The 18776-nt window shown below is 43.9% G+C and overlaps 1 protein-coding gene across 11 annotated transcripts in view; it reads right to left on the bottom strand.

Annotated features, from left to right (window-relative positions):
* MBNL2 (muscleblind like splicing regulator 2) overlaps positions 1-18776 on the bottom strand; it is a 165830-nt gene that overhangs the window by 111721 nt on the left and 35333 nt on the right. For 8 of the 11 annotated variants that reach the window (XM_025262657.3, XM_025262659.3, XM_025262661.3 and 5 more), the window contains exon 2: positions 2486-3263. The exons of 1 other annotated variant lie outside the window; for it this stretch is intronic. In XM_025262657.3, coding sequence (XP_025118442.1) covers positions 2486-2659 — 174 coding nt within the window. In that variant the 5' untranslated portion in view covers positions 2660-3263. Of the gene's footprint in view, positions 1-2485; positions 3264-13481; positions 13603-18776 lie in introns of all 11 variants that reach the window. 2 more of the 11 variants (XM_044927138.2, XM_044927140.2) reach the window with 1 other exon arrangement.

The following is an 18776-nucleotide window of genomic DNA, read 5'->3' on the forward strand; positions in this document are numbered from 1 at the left end:
GTGAATTTTCTCATTTTACTGATGAGACAACAAAGCTAAGAAGTGATAAATGACCCACCGAAGGCTGGGAAGTGGTTGAGCAGGTAGACTCGGGTCTGTCTTACTCCTGTGCCTGTGGGCTTTTTCCACACTGTTTACAGTTTGACAATGTCACAAATCTATGACATTGCACTCAAATTAAATAACCTAAAAATTTACAATTCTGAAAGGAAACTAATAACTTGAGGCAATATACAACTCTGCTTCCACACTTGGAAACGGTTTTACTAGACACTTCTGAAAATGATCTTCAAGGTCTCTTTCTAAATAATACTCAACGTTCTCACAGCTTGGTTTACATTTTATTCTAAACATAACTGTTCTCGATTCTTTCTCATGGGTGGGAATTCTCAAACAATTGTGATCTTGGTGAATCTCCAGTACAATATTGACATATAAGAATCTGGGAGTTGTGCTGTTGATAGTCAAAAAATACTGAGCCTTAATAGGTTGGGCATACTTCCCTAACTAGTTGAAAGAATTAAAAGTCTTAAGAAATTACTAAAACCTCAGTTTAATAGTAAATACCCAACCAAAAAAGGGTTGGCTTGATAAAACAAAGGGCTTGGGGATGACCTGGAAAATGAATTCCTCATTTCTGACCTGATTCCATATCTTAAAGTTCTTACATTCTAGTTTTTAATCTACACTGTTTTTTACAGTGAAGGCTGTCATTTGTGATAATCACAGAAGTGAATACACACTTTACTTACTTTTTTGACTACAAGCAAAATACATACTAATATAAAAATGTGCTCATGCTGTTACAGTCTATATGAATTGTGATTTATCACCCATCTAGTCAATTCTATGTAGACAAAATGAGTTATAATTTTAAAGTCTAAACTAATAAGCTTTGAGAGATAAAAAAGGAAGAAAAGAGGGGTAGTTAATGATGTAACTACATATGTAATTTTTTCAAATTTTAATCTTTGTTCTGTTGAGCTATAAATATGTTCTGCTTTTAGTATAGACAAATTTTCCCATTAAAATATGATTTGAAGTCTTATATTTCAATTTTCATCTGTAAGTCAAATAAGACATAGTTTTTTGAAGAAGAAATTTTCTCAAGAAACATACCCAGTGCCTTCAATACCCCAAAATAGGCTAAGGTCACTATCATAAACTCACAGCACTATGATTTCCCAAATTGTATATTAAGAGCATGGATCAATTTTTTGTTGTTTGGTAAGCTTATTTATATGAAGTTTTTCAGAGATGTAAAATTTAAGCTCTGTTTTCTTTTTTTAGCTATGTGTCTTACATGTATCATTGAAAACAATATTGCAATTATGTTAGGACTATCCTAGACAGTCAGGGATTGATAGGATCCATAATTTTAGGGAAAAAAATCCACCTCAAAGAATTATGGGTTAAGTCATCCCCATTTTCTTCAATGAGATCTTTCACAATAATTCTCCCATTTCTTCAAGTCTAATCTCCACCCAACTTGGCATACAACTCAGGTACCACAGCCTCCAAAAACCTTTCTGAAACAATCAGCTGGAAGCCAGCGCTCCCTTCTATGAATCTGCTTTCTATCACAGAAGTCTGCTTTCTATCCTTCTCTTAGAGCACGTGCCCCTTTCTGTCTTGGTCTCCCCTAGTGGCTCAGATGTTAAAGAATCCGCCTGCAATGCGGGAGACCCGAGTTTGATCCCTGGGTTGGGGAGCTCCCCTGGAGGAGGGCATGGCAACCCACTCCAGTATTCTTGCCTGGAGAATCCCCATGGACAGAGGAGCCTCAGGGCTACAGTCCATGGGGTCGCAAAGAGTTGGACACAACTGAGTGACGAAACACATACTCTTTCTGTCTTGAATTATAGCCATTTGCTGTATTTTCCTTACCAGACAGTGGGCTCATCAAGGATACCAACTTGAAGCACATTCATTTCTTCTCTGATGTGCTATATGTTAACTTACACACGGTAGGTTCTCAGGGAGCACTGAGTGTGTATTTAATGATTCCTGTTAGCCATGGCAAATTTCCAAAGAGAGCGAAAAACCTCTTAAGAAGTATTTTAGGAAGCCCTTGGTCAAGAAAGCAAGCCACAAGAGGAGAAATTCTTCAAGAGGTGAATCAGAGTAACTGGCACGTAAAAGTGACACATTCAATTTCTTCACCTTTATATAACCTCCAGAAGATCAAACGTTAATAAAATATTTATCTTCAGTTGTCACAAGCCAGACTTTGATTTAAAACTCTTGAGTACATGAATGTCATGCCAGACCAAAAATACACTATCATGTATTTTTAATTTAAACATGGATCTGTAAAAAATTTATATGTGCCTGACATGAAAAAATCTGAGTGCAAATCTCCCAATAATCACCACAAATAAGAAAAACAGGATTGAAAATCGATTGTTAGAAGTACAATGCAAAGCATTCCGTTTGACAGTCCAATGTGGCATTGATGTGACTACCTAAAAATGCATTCTCTTACCTTTAGGGAATCAAAGCAGGCAATTACTCTTCCATTTTCAACCTGGCAGCTTTTGGGGGGGTGGGCGAATTTGCATTCCTCATCAGAGCGGGAGCAGGTTCCTCTCTGGAACTGTCTGCAAACCTCTAACGTCAGCCATTTTGTGTCTCTGACGGGGGCAACATTCAAAGCCATGATGAGAAAATAACTGGGATCCTGTTCCTCCCTGCTAAATGATGAAATCAATCCAAGTTCCAATGATTCCAAAACTATTGTTGTGAAAAATCCCACATGTAAGTCTGAAGGTAAGTGATAAATTGCTTAATGAAGTCCAATCCAGGATACAGAGCGCAGAGAAAATTTATCGGCAGGCAGTCACTCATCAATCAATATGCCCCACTCGAAGACTGCGGGCCGCAATAAAAGCATGCTCAGTGTCATCTCTGACTGCAAACGTCCGAGTCTCCTGATCGTTTCGCAGACACAACTGTTTTTAATAAAGTGACCTCAATATCATGGCACTCCTTGGGAGAATATTTAGTCCTGACACTCACAGATATTGACGACGCTGGAAAATAAGCCACTGAGATGTTCAGATCTTAGCAGGATTTCTTTCTCCTTCCACCGTTTAAAATTCTGAAATCAAGCAATTGGCAAAGTCAGACAATTGAGGTATCTTCATCCACTCGTAAGGTCAGGGTAATGTATATTTGACAGAAAAACAAGATCTGAACAAAAAGCTCCCGGAGTGTGGTTTCCAGCAAAAGTGACTTCACACAGGCACTTTTAAATCTTGAAGCTGCAAAACATAAATAAGTGGTGAATCAACTATCCTATACTATAAAACATTTCTCAATTAAAAAATAAAATCAACTTACACCCCAACTCAATGGACTCAACACTTGAATAAACTATTTAGCTCTTATCTCGAATTTGCAAAAGTGCAGTTTAGAGTTTTGAGCTTTGAATATAGTAAGAGAAGTTATGCATTAAAAGAAAGAGAAGAATACGAAACTGCAACTGTATTGCAGAAATGATCCAGGCAGCAGTCCAAAAGTTAGGGATGACTCAAACAGATGAGTATGGCAGACACAATAATTAGGCATTCTGAGACAATTCAATCTAATGTGCTTAATCGCCAAAACAGTGTATTAGAACCGTGGCTTCCAATTAATTTCACATTTAGGCCATTGATTTTATTGTTGAAAATGCTATAAACAATTATTTGGGATGTGTCTCTTCTATTTAATAAGGATATATTGTCATTCTGGATGAAATGTGCACTCCTCACCCTATACGTCCTTTCTAGTTTACAGAGGTTTGAGCTTAGAGAGGGACAGGTAGACCCCTCCTGATATTATTCTCAGATCTCTCATACTTTCTCTCTACTTTTAATACTTGGTTGATGGTAATGTTGCTTTCTTTCCCGTTTGTAGTTTTCATTTCCGCTTCCCTAGCGCCTTAGATCAGGGCTATTAGGTCCTCAAGAAGTATTTATCGAGCAATTTAGCTGATAACTGACTCACTCACTAAGTGAATGAACGCAAGTTCATTTTACTTTAGCACAGTTTAGTTTTTAACAGAGTCACAACTTAAAAATGTTTGGCTCTGCAGAATCCTGGAGTTGAATCACAGATCTACAACAAAAATATGACTGATTAATTCAGATTTCTAAGATCAGCCCATTTAGTTTCTTTTAATATCTCTAAGGATTATGAAATTATAAAAATATTAAAAAATTTAACATTGAGTGCAGCATGAATGAAAGACTAAATAACAGAAGTTGGTCATTTTCATATATTGAGTATGCCACAAGCTACCTTAGTTATTTCCTTAGCCTTGATGTCCTTTTAAAAAATTTATAACTGAAAACTTAATGGAGGCTGGAAGTAGGTTATTTAAAATCATCACGTACCAAATAAGTTCAGAGAGCAATAATCCTTGAGTGGTTCACAAGTGTTCGCTGAAAAAGTAGGTCTGACTGCCAGTTAGGTTTAGTTAACTCCAGGTAAACCAAGCTGAACAAGGCTTATCTGCAATAGGGCTTTTTTCAGCCTTGAATGCGTCTCTGATGGGGGGAAGGCCTGCAATGGCATCTGCCAAGCTTATCTAATCGTGGATCGTTTATTAATATTTAGTGGGACATCTCCTGGGACGGGGGGAACGCTTCTTCATCACAACCCTTCTCTTCCTTGTCAGGAGAAGTGTTTGAATGAGCTATAACTGTATGTGCACTGAAGGACATCGGCAACCGGGGAAGCTGTGACGCACTCCTAACTTCCAACTGTGAAACATTTGAGGGGCCTGACAGGCTCCTGCTTGTCTGTTTGGCAGCACTGTGTTCCCAGAAGCTAACATTCAACCATCTTAACTTCAAGAGTTTAAGAAGATGAGTTTAATAACCAAGCTGACTCTAGGTCAGGTTTCGCCGACCAGCCTGGACCTGCACTCTTAAGTCAACCCCCACCTCTAACCCCCATGAGAACAAAGGACGAGCGAGGAAACATTTCTGCCCGTGTGTTCAGTGGAGATGAGGCTCCAATAATGTTGGAGACACAGTGAGAGGCTGGACACGTGGAGTTTATACTTGCAAAAATTTTACAGCGTCCCTGAGTCCTAAGGACCTGGGTTTACTGGGGGTCACAGAACAACAAAGATGCAGGAGATGGGTTCTCATCCTCAAAGCCGTACAGTCTTGGCTAACCCTTCACATGTAGGAAAAGAAATCGGCAAATATGGATTCAAGCACCAATGAATTATTACTCAAGTATTCCTGAAAACCACACCGGAACAACACTCTTAATCCAGTCCAGTGAATGGGGTACGCTTTTGCTCATACTTTTAGATACGAAGACAGTTCCCTGCTCCCACCCCCCTACCCCGGACTTCTGTGAAAATCCAATCGGAATTTAGATCATCAGACTCTATCAAGATGAACTTGCTTTTAAAAGCAGAGGAGCCAAGTTTCTGACAGCCAGTCCAGTGTAAGTCAAAGATGTTCCAGAAAGTGCATCAGATTGCAGCTAAATATACTGCTATCCTAACTGTTGGTGAATCCGCTCTTTCTCCCAGCTTGTTCTGTTTCAATCCTAAGAGTTCCGGAACTACTATTATCAAAGATACCGCCTCCCTCAGGCCATCACAACCTCCCTCTTCAGGAATGGGTACAACTAGCAGCTCTGGACGGAGAAGGCAATGGCACCCCACTCCAGTACTCTTGCCTGGAAAATCCCATGAATGGAGGAGCCTGGTGGGCTGCAGTCCATGGGGTTGCCAAGAGTCGGACATGACTGAGCGACTTCACTTTCACTTTTTACTTTCATGTATTGGAGAAGGAAATGGCAACCCACTCCAGTGTTCTTCCCTGGAGAATCCCAGGGATGGGGAAGCTTGGTGGGCTGCCGTCTATGGGGTCGCACAGAGTCGGACACAACTGAAGCGACTTAGCAGCAGCAGCAGCAGCAGCTCTGGGAATGAGGAACCGAGAGCAGATTTAAATCAGATCAGGGGAGCCCACCGAAGGAGATGGGCAATGATGGGTGAGGATGATTAACATGGTAACCAAGGGACAAGACTAAACTATACTACACAGACAAATTACATACCGAGCCTACCAGACTGCAGGCTCCAGCGAGGCAGGGTTACTTGTTAGGGCTTTGCTCTTCAATACAGAAGCCACTGGCTACAGATGGCTACGGAACACTTGAGATGTGGCTAGAGCCACTGAGGAACTAAATTTAAATTTTTTATTTCTTCTTAATGTAAATTTAACTTAAAAACTGATCCTCAGTATACTTATTGGAAAACTTTTCAGTATGCTTGGATCAACTATGAATCTACTTTTCAGTTGTAAATTTCACGGAATCTAAATACAGGTCAAGTATTAATCTTTCCAACAAAAATCCAGCATCCTAATTGAGATGTGCTCTAAGTATAAAATTGCCCATGGGATTTCCCAGGCAAGAATACTGGAATGGGTTGCCATTTCTTCCTCCAGGGGATTTTCCCCACCCAGGGATTGAATCTGGAGCTCCTGCATTGCAGGCAGATTCTTTACTGCTGAGCCACCTGGAAAGCCCAGGTATAAAATACACACCAATTTCAAATATGGTGTGTATTTTTAGCATGAGAAAAAAAGAACATGAAAAATCTCAATATTGTTTCATATTTACTACATGGTGAATTGATAATATTATTAACAAATTGGATTAAATATTATGATTAAAATTAAACTCACTAGCCTCCTTTGGAGACGGCAATGGCAACCCACTCCAGTACTCTTGCCTGGAAAATCCCATGGACAGAGGAGCCTGGTAGGCTGCAGTCCATGGGGTCTCGAAGAGTTGGACACGACTGAGCGACTTCACTTTCACTTTTCCCTTTCATGCATTGGAGAAGGAAATGGCAACCCACTCCAGTATTCTTGCCTGGAGAATCCCAGGGACAGCGGAGCCTAGGGGTTGCACAGCTGGACACGACTGAAGCGACGTAGTAGTAGCTTCCTTTTAACTCCTCTCCAAAAAAATTCAGAATTATATATGTAGTTTGCATTATTGTTCTACTGATGTCGTAAGGGCTTTTGCATTTCTTCTATTAGCCACAGAACTTTCTGGAATGGTGAAAAGAACCCTGGCCTAAGAGCCAGCTTCTAGTCCTTATATTGCCAAGGCTCCTTCATCTGACCTTGGGTAGGTCAATTTTCTCTGTGACCCAGTTTCTTCCTCTGTAAAATGTTGGTAGTTTCTACTTACTTTATATGGTTGCGGTCATGAAGGACTGATTACAAAAGAAACATAGAGACACTCTGTGAACAGTAAAGTGCTGACCCAATGCAAGGTGATGAAAGGAGAAGCTGCTCTATCAATATTTATTGAAGAAATGCACTCCCAAGCTTCCTCTCTGCAGTGGTTCTCTATCAATGACCCGAGTCTTGCCTGCGGTGTATCTGCTCCAGGGGTAGCTTCTGAGAGCAAGACGGTGCCGTGGAGATCACAGAACTGCCTGCAGGGGGCGCTCGTCCGGGGCCGCGTATCCAGAGCGCCCCTCGTTTCTCAGGTCGCCTTCAGTCTGCAGCCGAAGGGAACCCCCAGAGACGGTTCCCCCAAGCACAGATCCCACGGTGTCACTACAAAGGCCTGGGCCTGCTGTCTTTCCTCCAGCTGCTGCTAACCCAGAACTGAATGAGACACTTTCACGGCCCAGCAGTCACCCTGGGTGCAGCAGTGACAGGGAACCTAGGTGGCTTGAGGGCTTGGGGAGAGCACCGCTCTGGACTGAGCTCCCAGCGCCCTGGGTGAGGGGGAAATTGTGGGGAGGGGGTGGCATCTTCCAGTTCATCTGCCCAGAGGGGCCCCTGTTAAAATGTGTCTGTGTGGAAAAGACATGCATGGGTACTCAGTCACTTCAGTCCTGTCTCTCTGTGACCCCATGGACTATAGCCCTCCAGGCTCCACTGTCCATGGGATTCTCCAGGCAAGAATATGGAGTGGGTTGCCATGCCCTTCTCCAGGGGATCCTCCTGACCCAGGGATCAAACCCAGGTCTCCTGCATTACCATCTGAGACAACAGACCACTATTTTCAAATCCCCAGACTTCAGTTCAGTGCCTGATATATAGAACATGCTCAACGAATCTTTGTCAAATAAACTCCTGGTCTTCCTCCTGGTCCATTTGCACTTTAATATGGACCAAAGTTGGGCTCCCCTGGTGGCTAACAGTAAGGAATCTGCCCTCAATGCAGGGACCTGGGTTTGATCCCTGGGTCTGGAAGACCACCTGGAGAAGGGCATGGCAATTCACTCCAGGATTCTTGCCTGGAGAATTCCATGGACTGAGAAGCCTGGTGGGCTATAGTCCATGCGGTCACAAAGAGTCGGACACGACTGAGTGACTAACACATGGACCAAAGTCTAACCTAAAGGAATAAGGCTCTGAATAGAGAATGTCAGTATTATTCTGTAGGAAAATTCTAGCAAGTCCCACGGGCTTACCCTGCTGTTTTTAAGTAAGTTGAGGGTGAAGGTGAGAAGATGCCCCAGGGATAAATTATTTGAGCTTCAAAACCCTGAATCCTCAGCCCAGTGGTTTTCAAAGGGTAGTACGTGGGCCAGCAGTCCCAGCAGCCTCTGGGAACTTGCTAGAAATGCAGATCCTTGGGTCTCAGCACAGAGGTCCTGAATCAGAAGTCCTGGGTGTGGGGCCCAGCAATCTGTGTTTTAACCAGCCTTCCAGGACTAACTCTGAGGCACGCTCAAGTTGGAACACCACCGGGGCAAGGATTTCTTGCCATCCTCCTGGGTGCCTGGCATCCTCTGGGCTCTGAGGGAACCCGGATGTCTGCCCTGAGTTGATGGCCAGGTCCTGGGGTCACTGATTCCCACACCAACAATTGCAGGAGGGCTGGCTGAGGGCTTCTCCCAGCGGCTGTGTTTCTGATCAAACAAAATAAAACTAGATGACACAGAAAACACCTGGGAGATCTGCCCCAGATAAGATGTGCTTCTAAGAGAATTTGAAAAATAGACTATCTCATAGCTTGCGGGTTTTGTTCAGGATGAAGCAGGCCTTTGGTGGGGATAAACAGAGCTTTGTTTCCAGGACCCTTGTCTGAGAGAGGGCTGTCTTAGGGCACCGGCGGTCCTTGGTGACCAACAGTTGGGTCCCAAGTCCCATCAGGCCAGAGCTCTTTACAGAGGGGCCACCTTCTCTAGACGGCACCAGATGTGACAAACATGGAGCATCACCGCTAGACTCATCTTCAAAGAAAGGCAAGACTGAAGTTCAAGGATACCGAAAGGAGGTTCTGTAGTATTTCCTGAAATGCCAGTGGACTCGCTGTGCAATGGCACCGAAGAATCCCAAGCTTTTTTTAGGGTCTTCACTTACATGACACTTCATTTTTCAAAACATATTGAAAACTCCTGTAGGTGTTAGATTTTTCAGAAAGCTGTGACTTTTGACTGTAGGCAAGAATTCGCTGCTCACGTTGGCTTGTTATAGCCGCTCTGTGATGTCATGATGTCACGGGGAGAGTTTTGGTCCGTTCCTCCCTGACCCTGGTGAATTCCCCACAGGCTACATCCCTCAGACAAGCCCAGTCTGAGAATCTCAGGTGTCCTCGGCTCACCCACACTTTGTAGCCAGTTTGTACGTTTCTGAAGGGAAACACATTCATCATGTCTGATCTTGAGCCTGAGATTGATCAAAACGTAAGACCGCCTTAAGGAAAATAGTTGTGTGGCATACAACCCCTCCAGCCGGCTCTTGGTCATCTAAGGTATTTCAGCTGTCTGCCAGACAATGGCCTCCTAGGGAGCTGATTAAAGGATCCTTGCAAAACAAACCGATTTCTGAGTCAGACAGTCAAGGACTCATTATCCATTAAGTAATTTATGGGATGCCTTTAATTTCATTTTGCATAAATCTAATTACAATAAAGAAACCATGTCTCCCAGAGTTTTCTAAATTTTAATGTGGAGAAAATCTTGAGGATTTCCTATTTTTAATCTTTAAATTCTTAAAATACATCATTTAAAAGAATGATTTTTTTTTCCTTCCTGTGAGTGGCTTGAAATCTGAACATCCCCACCTCTATTTCTGGAGCTTAATTTAAAATAGCTCTCCACGTGTGCGCTCCCTTGGTCCTTGACTCGCGCATCCTGAGTGGGAGATGAAGATGCCCAGGCTGGAGAGGGACCCAGGGCAGCGCCATCCAAGGCACTGGGCTAAGAGCCACTTGACCTCCAGGAGTGGTGTAATCCTTCCCTAATCACAGCCCCTGAGAAGAGGTCCCTTCCCACAGGAACCACAGAGGACCAATAAAAATACAGAAACCATTGTGGTCCCAACTGCCAAAGCCATATAGAACCTCACTGACTTTTCCAAGACAGACAGTGAAGGCAGCAGCCAAAGCGCTTGTCCCTAAAAAGATTTTTGTTTCCAGACACCTTTAAGATTTTTAAAAAATATATTGGAAATGTAAATGAAATCGTGCTTTGAAACTCTGGCACGGATTATGGGTAAGAACCAGTCAAATCCTAAGGGGAAGCAACTCTGACTATTCCCTGGAGGGACTGATGCTGAAGCTGAAGCTCTAATATTTTGGCCACTTGATGTGAAGAGCTGACTCACTGGAAAAGACCCTGACGCTGGGAAAGATTGAAGGCAGGAGGAGAAGGGGACGACAGAGGATGAGATGGTTGTAGAGCATCACTGACTCAGTGGACATAAAGCTGAGCAAACTCCAGGAGACAGTGAAGGACAGGGCAGCCTGGCGTGCTGCAATCCATGAAGTCATAGTCGGGGACGACTTTGTGACTGAACACACACGTGGGTAAGAATGAAATTTTCTACCCTGGATTCCAGTCAGTTGCTCCTCTGCTTCTCTAAATAGCTGTGAAATGTCACCTAAGCTCTCTGAGCTTTGGTTTCCTTGTTTGGAATCATGAGGATTGAAAACACTGGACTGGCCAAAAAGTTCATTTGAGTTTTTCCATTAACATCAAATGAACTCTTTGGCCAACCAATACTTAAACCATAAATGGATGTACTGTAACCAAAATATAATTAGCAGTATATATGTGGCTTCCCAGGTGGCTCAGCAGTAAACCATAAATGGATGTACTGCAACCGAAGTATAATTACTAGTATATTTTAACGACTCTCTGTTTGGTGTCTAACCCTTATCAGCACTAGATAAGATATCAACTTGCCTTACATCTGTGTTCCTACATACACACACACTGGTGGAAATGACTCCTATTCACTGTTACACATTTTTGCAAAGCAAATGAACTGTAGCTTAAAGAAAGTAGAGCCTCTTTCCATGAAGGTGGTACAAAGTATGAAGTCCTTCAGAGAATGTTAGACAACCCTTTGATGGATGGTCTTCAAAAACTACCTCCAAACCCTTGTTCATTCTAAGCAGGGAAAGAACCCGGGCTACCAATGATGTCTTCATTTCATATGATACTTGTTCTTTTGAACATACTTTCAAATCCACTTCTATAGGGGAAATTAAACACTGGGGCACTCAAGGTCATGCGGTAAGTCAGATAAGCCAACGTTTCATGATAACAGAAATAAAAGGAGAAATTCCCCCATGAAAAGGTTTCCTCTTGGACCTGGTTATCTTACAGTACAAGTGAAAACTTCATAAAATCCAGAGCTCCTTTTCCTGCACAAACATTTCCAGCCCATTTTCATTGTCATTTCCAGGAATGGACAGAGAGAAAAATCCCCCTCTTCAGTTAGAAGATGAGAGATTTCTAAATATACTCCTGAAACTACAGCTAGATAGAACAGATTCAACACATATTTGTATTCAAATTATGGGTTTTTTGCTATGCCTGTGTGTTCTATCTAAACATTTATAATTCAGTTAGGAGCTACTCTTATTAGAATAAAAGCAATTGTATTAGATACCAGTTAAGACTGACAGCACTTACCGGTTTCCTGGAAGTCCAGGACCCAGTGGGTGCAGTCAGTTTAATTATCAAGCCATCTAGGCCTGAAAGCCAGGGATCCCTTTGTCAGAACTTCCATTTCCTGCCTCTGGTGGCCAGGACTGCTTTTCGCTTGACCCTTTTCCTTTTCTCTCTCTGTAATCACCAGCCGAATGCCTCGTTCATCTGCTTATACATGTACAAAGGCCAATGACCCCTTTTGAACAAAATTTTCGTAACGTAACTTTTATTACCAACAGATGAAAATCATACATAATCTAGCCAACATACACACATTTAAGAAAAATCAATATATTGTCATAACTGAAATACAACTAAATATCAAAGGAAGTAGAGAAGATTCTTGAGAGTCCCTCGGACTGCAAGAAGATCAAACCAGTCAATCCTAAAGGAAATCAACTGAACATTCATTGGAAAGACTGATGCTGAAGCTGAAGCTCCAGTACTTTGGCCACCTGATTCGAGGAGCTAACTCATTGGAAAAGACTCTGATGCTGGGAAAGACTGAAGGCAAAAGAAGAAGGGGGCCACGGAGGATGAGATGGTTAGATAGCATCACTGACTCAATGGACACGAATTTGAGCAGACTCCAAGAGATAGTGGAGGACAGAGAAGCCTGGTGTGCGGCAGCCCACAGAATCTCAAAGAGTTGGACACGACTTAGCGACTGAACAACAACAAAGCTATTTAAAAAATAAATGTGTGTTTTAGAATGTCCAAGCTTAGGCACAAGTATATCAGAAGACAGAATAAAGTGGTGGATATCCACGACTTATCTTGTGTGATGGGCACACAAATGCAAACTGATGTAGGTGTGACAGGTGATGTGGCCAAACAATTCCTGTTAAAGTTCCTAACAAATTAAAGAACAATCTTGCCTCAATTTACATAGTTGCATTCTCGAAAAATTCAGTTCTATCAGCTGTCCAAAAAATAAAAAATCAATTAGAAGAAAACACTCGTGCAAATATGTGAAACAGAGTTAAGATCTTGACCCAGATTACCCAGAATAGCATTTTTACTTATGTGAATGTCCAGCTGTACACTCAGCACTCACTAGACACAGACTAGTTTTTCACTCCCAGAGAGTCATATCCATTGCAAAATGTCAAAATCCATTACTTCCACCCATTACATTCCAGAGATGTTGCCTGGTCATTAGGACAATGAGGGAAAATTGCTCCTTTAAATTTCCAAGGTTCTCTATAGGGGGCAGTGCTACCTCCACGGATGACATAGCTGAGTAAGTCTGAGTAAGTCGACTCCGTTATAAAGTATCAGGATCATTAGTAATGTAGATATTGGGGAGCGCTTGAGATCTAGACAAGTCCCCAGCTGGAGGATCACTTAGGATGCATTAGAATTAGAAGAGCTCACAGGTGGTGAAGTTGGTTGGTGATTCTGGCAAGGGTCCAGGAGAAAAGGAACAATTCAGGTCCAAACTTATACCAATGGGAAAGAATCCGCCTGCCGATACAGGAGACACAGGAAAATCCCTGGGTCAGGAAGATGCCCTGCAGGAGACAATGCCTACCCGCTGCAATATTCTTACCTGGAGAATTCCATGGACAGAGGAGCCAGTGGGATTGGGAGTGAGCAATGCAGTGAAGGGAACTGTCAAAGAGGACTTCAGGATGCGGTCCTGTGTGAGCGGGAGGACAATGATGCTCTGCCTAGGAGGAAGGAAGTTGGAGAGAGGAGGCAAATTGGAAACTGGGGTGTAGAGGTCGTGGTCATGGGTATATAGTTGGAATTACTATTCATAGAAATGATAGCTAACACCACAGAACAGCTAAAATGAGAGAGAAAAGAGAAATACTTATAACAATATTTACATCTGTGTGTATAATCTAGGAGGGGCTTCCCAGGTGGCGCTAGTGGTAAAGAACCCGCCTGCCAATGCAGGAAATGTAAGAGACACAGGTTCAATCCCTGGGTCAGGAAGATCCCCTGGAGAAGGAAATGGCAACCCACTCCAGTGTTCTTGCCTGGAGAACCCCATGGACAGAGGAGCCTGGCAGACTACAGTCCATTAGGTCGCAAAGAGTCGGACATGACTGAACCGACTTAGCACACGCATATATGTAGGAGAGAAAAAAGAAAGATTTGGACAGGGTCAAAGACACTTTGTTCAGTTATTTAGAGATGACAGAAAGAAGAGGAGCAGGTGGAACCAGAGGAAAAGAGTAATATGAGACAAAGGGTTTTCTGAAGAGTGTTACATCCAGGTGATGGGAGAGACATGCAGAGTTTCAGGGTGGACTGAGCAGTCAAAAATGATCAGTGCCCCAAGATCAAGGGTATGTGGACAACTGGTGGTGGCAGATGTCACCACTGCCTCTGCAGGTGGCAGTTTAGCATGGGGGGAGGTGGGTGGTGGGGAACAAGGTGCTCAGTGTCTGGGGCTCCCCAGAATACCTGGGGCTGCAAGAACATCATGGAGCAGCCAGGAGAATTCTGAACTCTGGTGCTCAGCAGGCAGATGGCCCTTGATCACCGGTGGGCTTCTAGGGAAGCGACCTTTGTGAATCTGAGATCTGCTCACAGCATCGTGAGGCCACCCTCTGTGGAGCCCCAGGAGCGAGGCAAGAACCTGCTTCTCCATCACTCTCTCCCATTTCCTTAGTCTTCTGAGTGGAAGGAGAAGAAATGCACGGGAGCATGGGAAAATGGCAGGATGGGGTTTGGGCCAGAAGAGGCACCCAAAGGAGGAGGAGCGACTTGGGCACTGGCCAGGGTGGGGTGGAAGGCTCTGAGATGGGGGCAAATGGAAGCGGGGAGCAAGGGCAGCAGACTGGTCTCTGGCTGGAAGGCAGGCAGATGGAGTGGAGTAGTTCTTACTCTGGCCCTTTTATCTCAGACTGGGAAGAGATATGGTACAGGCTGAGACTGGCTGAGGTGGGGCTTGAGATGTCCCCCAAGGGCAGAGAGATAAAGCCACAGGTGTCAAACAGCCCAGGAAGCACCATTTCAGTGCGACAGCGTGAACTTGTTCTGAAATACATGATTTCTCCACCTGCCCTCAGCAACCTGAGAGCAGGAGCTGCCAAGTTCCTGATGTGATACTGCATCAGTCCTACCTCCTCACGCCAGCTCACCCTGCTTTATTCCCTTCCAAAGTCCTGTTCCTTGTCTGACACTCAACATATTTACTTACCTATCTGCTCAAGCTCTCCCCCAAGCACAATGTGATGTCTCTGAGGGCAGGGTCTGTCTGTATCCCTGCCATCTAGGGCAACATCAAAACTTCAGGACAGGGCAGGTACACAATAAATATTTGCTGAATAAGTGAAAGGCTGAATAGACAAATAAGTAAAAAGAACATACTACGCAGCTCACAGTTTGTACCGCCTGTATGGTTTGCTTTGTTCCCTCTTCATGATGTGATTTGAAACATCCCTCAGCCACCGTTGTTCTTGCTGTTAGTTCTCTGGGACTCTGATTTCTTAGCTTTAAAAACGAGAGGGCGCAACAATTTCTAAGGCCACTTCTGCCCTTAACGTTCTGTGATTGCACGGTCATTGGCAAGGCTGATTTAAGGAGAAATGTATTTTTAGGATCTCTTCTGGAAATCTTATCAGCCCGGCTGGGTTTGGCCTAGATTTGTTACCAGGCCGGTTTGAGCCCAGGGATCTAACAGGAGCAAGGGCGTGTGTGTGTTGGTGGGGGCTGGGGAGGGGAGAATAGAGGGGAAGGGGAGGGGTCTTTGGGGAGCTCTTGTGTTCCTGCACCAGAGTTCAGATTCAAGGAGGCTCTGTGCAGGCTCTGTACTCAGCACGCAGGAAGGAACAGGTATTAAACACTGCAGTCCCAGGCTGCAGGAAGCACACAGATCCAGGTCTCAGGACCCCAGGGGTTTAGTTCTTCTTCATGCTTTCTCTCCCACCAGAACAGCACGTAGAGCACTACCATGCACCAGGAACTCAGCAACACTCCCAGTCCTGTCTTCATGCTGTGTTGGTGGGAGCTGCTCTGCTCTCAGACCTCAAGGAGGGGTCTGAAACTTTCTGAATGGAAGCACTACTGGTTCCTGAAGGTTCTCAGCAAAATAAATAAATAAATAAAGATTGCTAAAAGTGGAAGTGAATTTATTTCTTGGTAAGACTGGGCTCCAAGAGACCCTGGTATTTCCAGCAAGTGAAGGCCCAGTTTTTGAGCCACATGGTGCTTCCCAGATGGTGCTTGTGGTAAAGAACTTGCCTAAAAATGAAGGAAAGGCATAAGGGACACAGATTCGATCCTTGGGTAGGGAAGATCCCCTGGAGGAGGGCACGGCTACCCACTCCAGTATTCTTGCCTGGAGAATCCCATGGACAGGGGAGCCTAGCAGGTTACAGTCCATGGAGTCACAAAGAGTCGGACACGACTGATGCAACCTAGCACACACGCAGGGACCATCAACACAAGATACCCTGGGGTTAAACGCATCTCTGAAGGCAAACTAGAGACAGTAGATTTTCCTCTGCCCTGGTCCCCTTAAGTAACGGCCATTGCTAGGTACCCATTCTTCTTGATTTTTGCAAGCCGGTGTTGAATCCATTCCAGGGAGGTTCTGCTGCGAAGATCCTCCCAGCCCACCAACTTCTTTCACTTCCAATCACATCCCACTAACTTCGGGGAATACAATCACAGAACCAGACACGAGGGGTATCTGAATTGGATGTTCCCAAGGTTCAGAAGGCCCCAGAAGGATGCAGAATGCTACTTATTTTTTTGAGCCCTGTGGGAAAGATACCAGCAGGGTCAGGCATGCAGGTGATAGTACCTCATTACTATCTAACCCCCAAAACTTTTCCCTACGGAGCACCATTCAACTTCAGCTGAAAAACCGAACCCAGGAATTCAGGATCAGGGAGAGACCAATCTATTCAAATAAGATTTTAATTTTGTTGTCATTTCACTCACCCTAGAAGTTAAAAAAAAAAAAATCAATTTCCTGCCACACTTTTTAAAGTCACTATTGACAAGGCATGACTCAAGTCCCAAGTACAAAGCAGGCGACAAAAGACGGTGGGAGTCAACAGTTCCCCTTATCTTTCAGGAAATTGAGCTTACTGCTGGAATCGAAATGGACAACAAATATTTTACTGTGCTTACAACTTGGGGTTCTGAGTAATAAAAAAAAAAAAAAGGACAAATCTGGCAACCAAAGGGATATTCTATAAAAACGCCCAGCACGCTGAGGCCGGGCATTATCAGGGGTGACAACCGCTAATTGCTGGAGGGAGGTGGCATCGGCTCACGACTTGTTAAACCCCTCCTTCCTCCTTTTGCTTCGTTCTGCCCAGACAGGGCACTCCTTGGAGGCTAATCACCACCGTGGCGCTGCTTCCCTGCTGCCGCCAGTTGTCATTATTTCTAAGCAACGTCACCCTGTGCTGTGTCACCATGGCAACAGCGGGCCACCACTCGGAGGAGTGCCACAGGGAAACGGGGAGAGGAAAAAACGGGTCACGTGCCGAACCGCTCCCAGTCACGGGCAACTTCTGAGGTGGCAAACGTGCTTCTTCCCATTTTATGGAAGGGGAGACTGAGGAACGGACAAAGGCTCTCCTGCCTTCCGGGGAATGGAGGAGCAAACGCCAAACCTTAGGACCACACCTTGTCCGGCTCTGTGCTCCCTCGTTGATGTGGCGGTCGCTCAGTCATTCGACAAACGAGCAAGCAAACATCAGACAGGGTGGATGCTTTGGTATTTTGTAGGTAAACCAAGAACTCCTTAGGCATCTGTTTCAATGTATGAATGCTAAACATTGGTCTCTTAACTACATGTTCTGCACATTATTTTCCAGACATACAATTTTTATTTAAATGTCTAAGTAGTTTTGCTTTCCCAGGTCTACCCAACCTGTGGACTTCTCTAAGCTCCTCAGTTCTTCTTTGCCCACTGCATTTCTTCCCAAAACAGATCCATTTTCCTTTAGGTGTTTTTTTAAGAGGTGTACTGCTGAGTCGGAAAATTAATAACCTGGTATAACCTGTGATACCACTCTGATGACAAGCTCTCGAGTTACCTGTTCATTATTTTTCAAAATGATTTTATCACCTGCGTTCCCATGTGCACGCTTCAACTGCTCTTCTAACGCTGGTTATTCCTGAAACCAGTCTGACCTCCTTCTCAAACAGAACCAAAGGCTTTGAATCAAACCAAACGTGACAAGATAAAATAAGAGAGAGGAAAAAAAAAGGTGGAGTCTGAATAACATCTTCTCTGATACACAGATCATCCTATGCCTACCCACTTAACAGTCTTTGCCTATTCCAGTACCCAAAATCTTTTATTTTTTTTTTTGGTCATTAACACTATGTGTAAAAAAGCAACTTGACCACAAAGTAAAAGCTTTTACAATTAAACATTATTTTCCTAATGCAGTCTCTAACAGAGATGAAATTGGAAATAATTTTTATGAAGACAATAAAACTTTATGTGTAGAAGTAAATGGGTAAATGGGGTTTTGCTTATTGCAATGGGTCTTCCTGGCAGCAATCAGAATGTCTTTCTCAGGATTGAACATCAGTGTGTGTCTAAGGGAGACACAGATGGTTTACCCAAATCCACGATATTGAGAGTCAAAGACATTGCAGCTTACACAACCACGTGCCCTTGGGCCAGCCTTTAAAATGCAGACTTCCTTTGCCCCATTCCTTTGTTGCCAAGACTCTACTGATCAGCTGTCCATGAAAGCATTTGGAAGACTTAAAGCAGGGCACCAGTGTGAGGATTTCATTCACAGGGTCCTTCCTGAGCAATGGTGGGAAGATGGCCACTGATGCTGGAAACTTCAGTGAAGGCCAGTGGCAATCTTGCAGCCCTGGCCAGAGACAACCGCTTTTCCCAGGAAGAATG

The sequence above is a fragment of the Bubalus bubalis genome, chromosome 13 (genome assembly GCF_019923935.1).
Source record: "Bubalus bubalis isolate 160015118507 breed Murrah chromosome 13, NDDB_SH_1, whole genome shotgun sequence".
In the NCBI taxonomy this organism is placed as follows: Eukaryota; Metazoa; Chordata; class Mammalia; order Artiodactyla; family Bovidae; genus Bubalus; species Bubalus bubalis.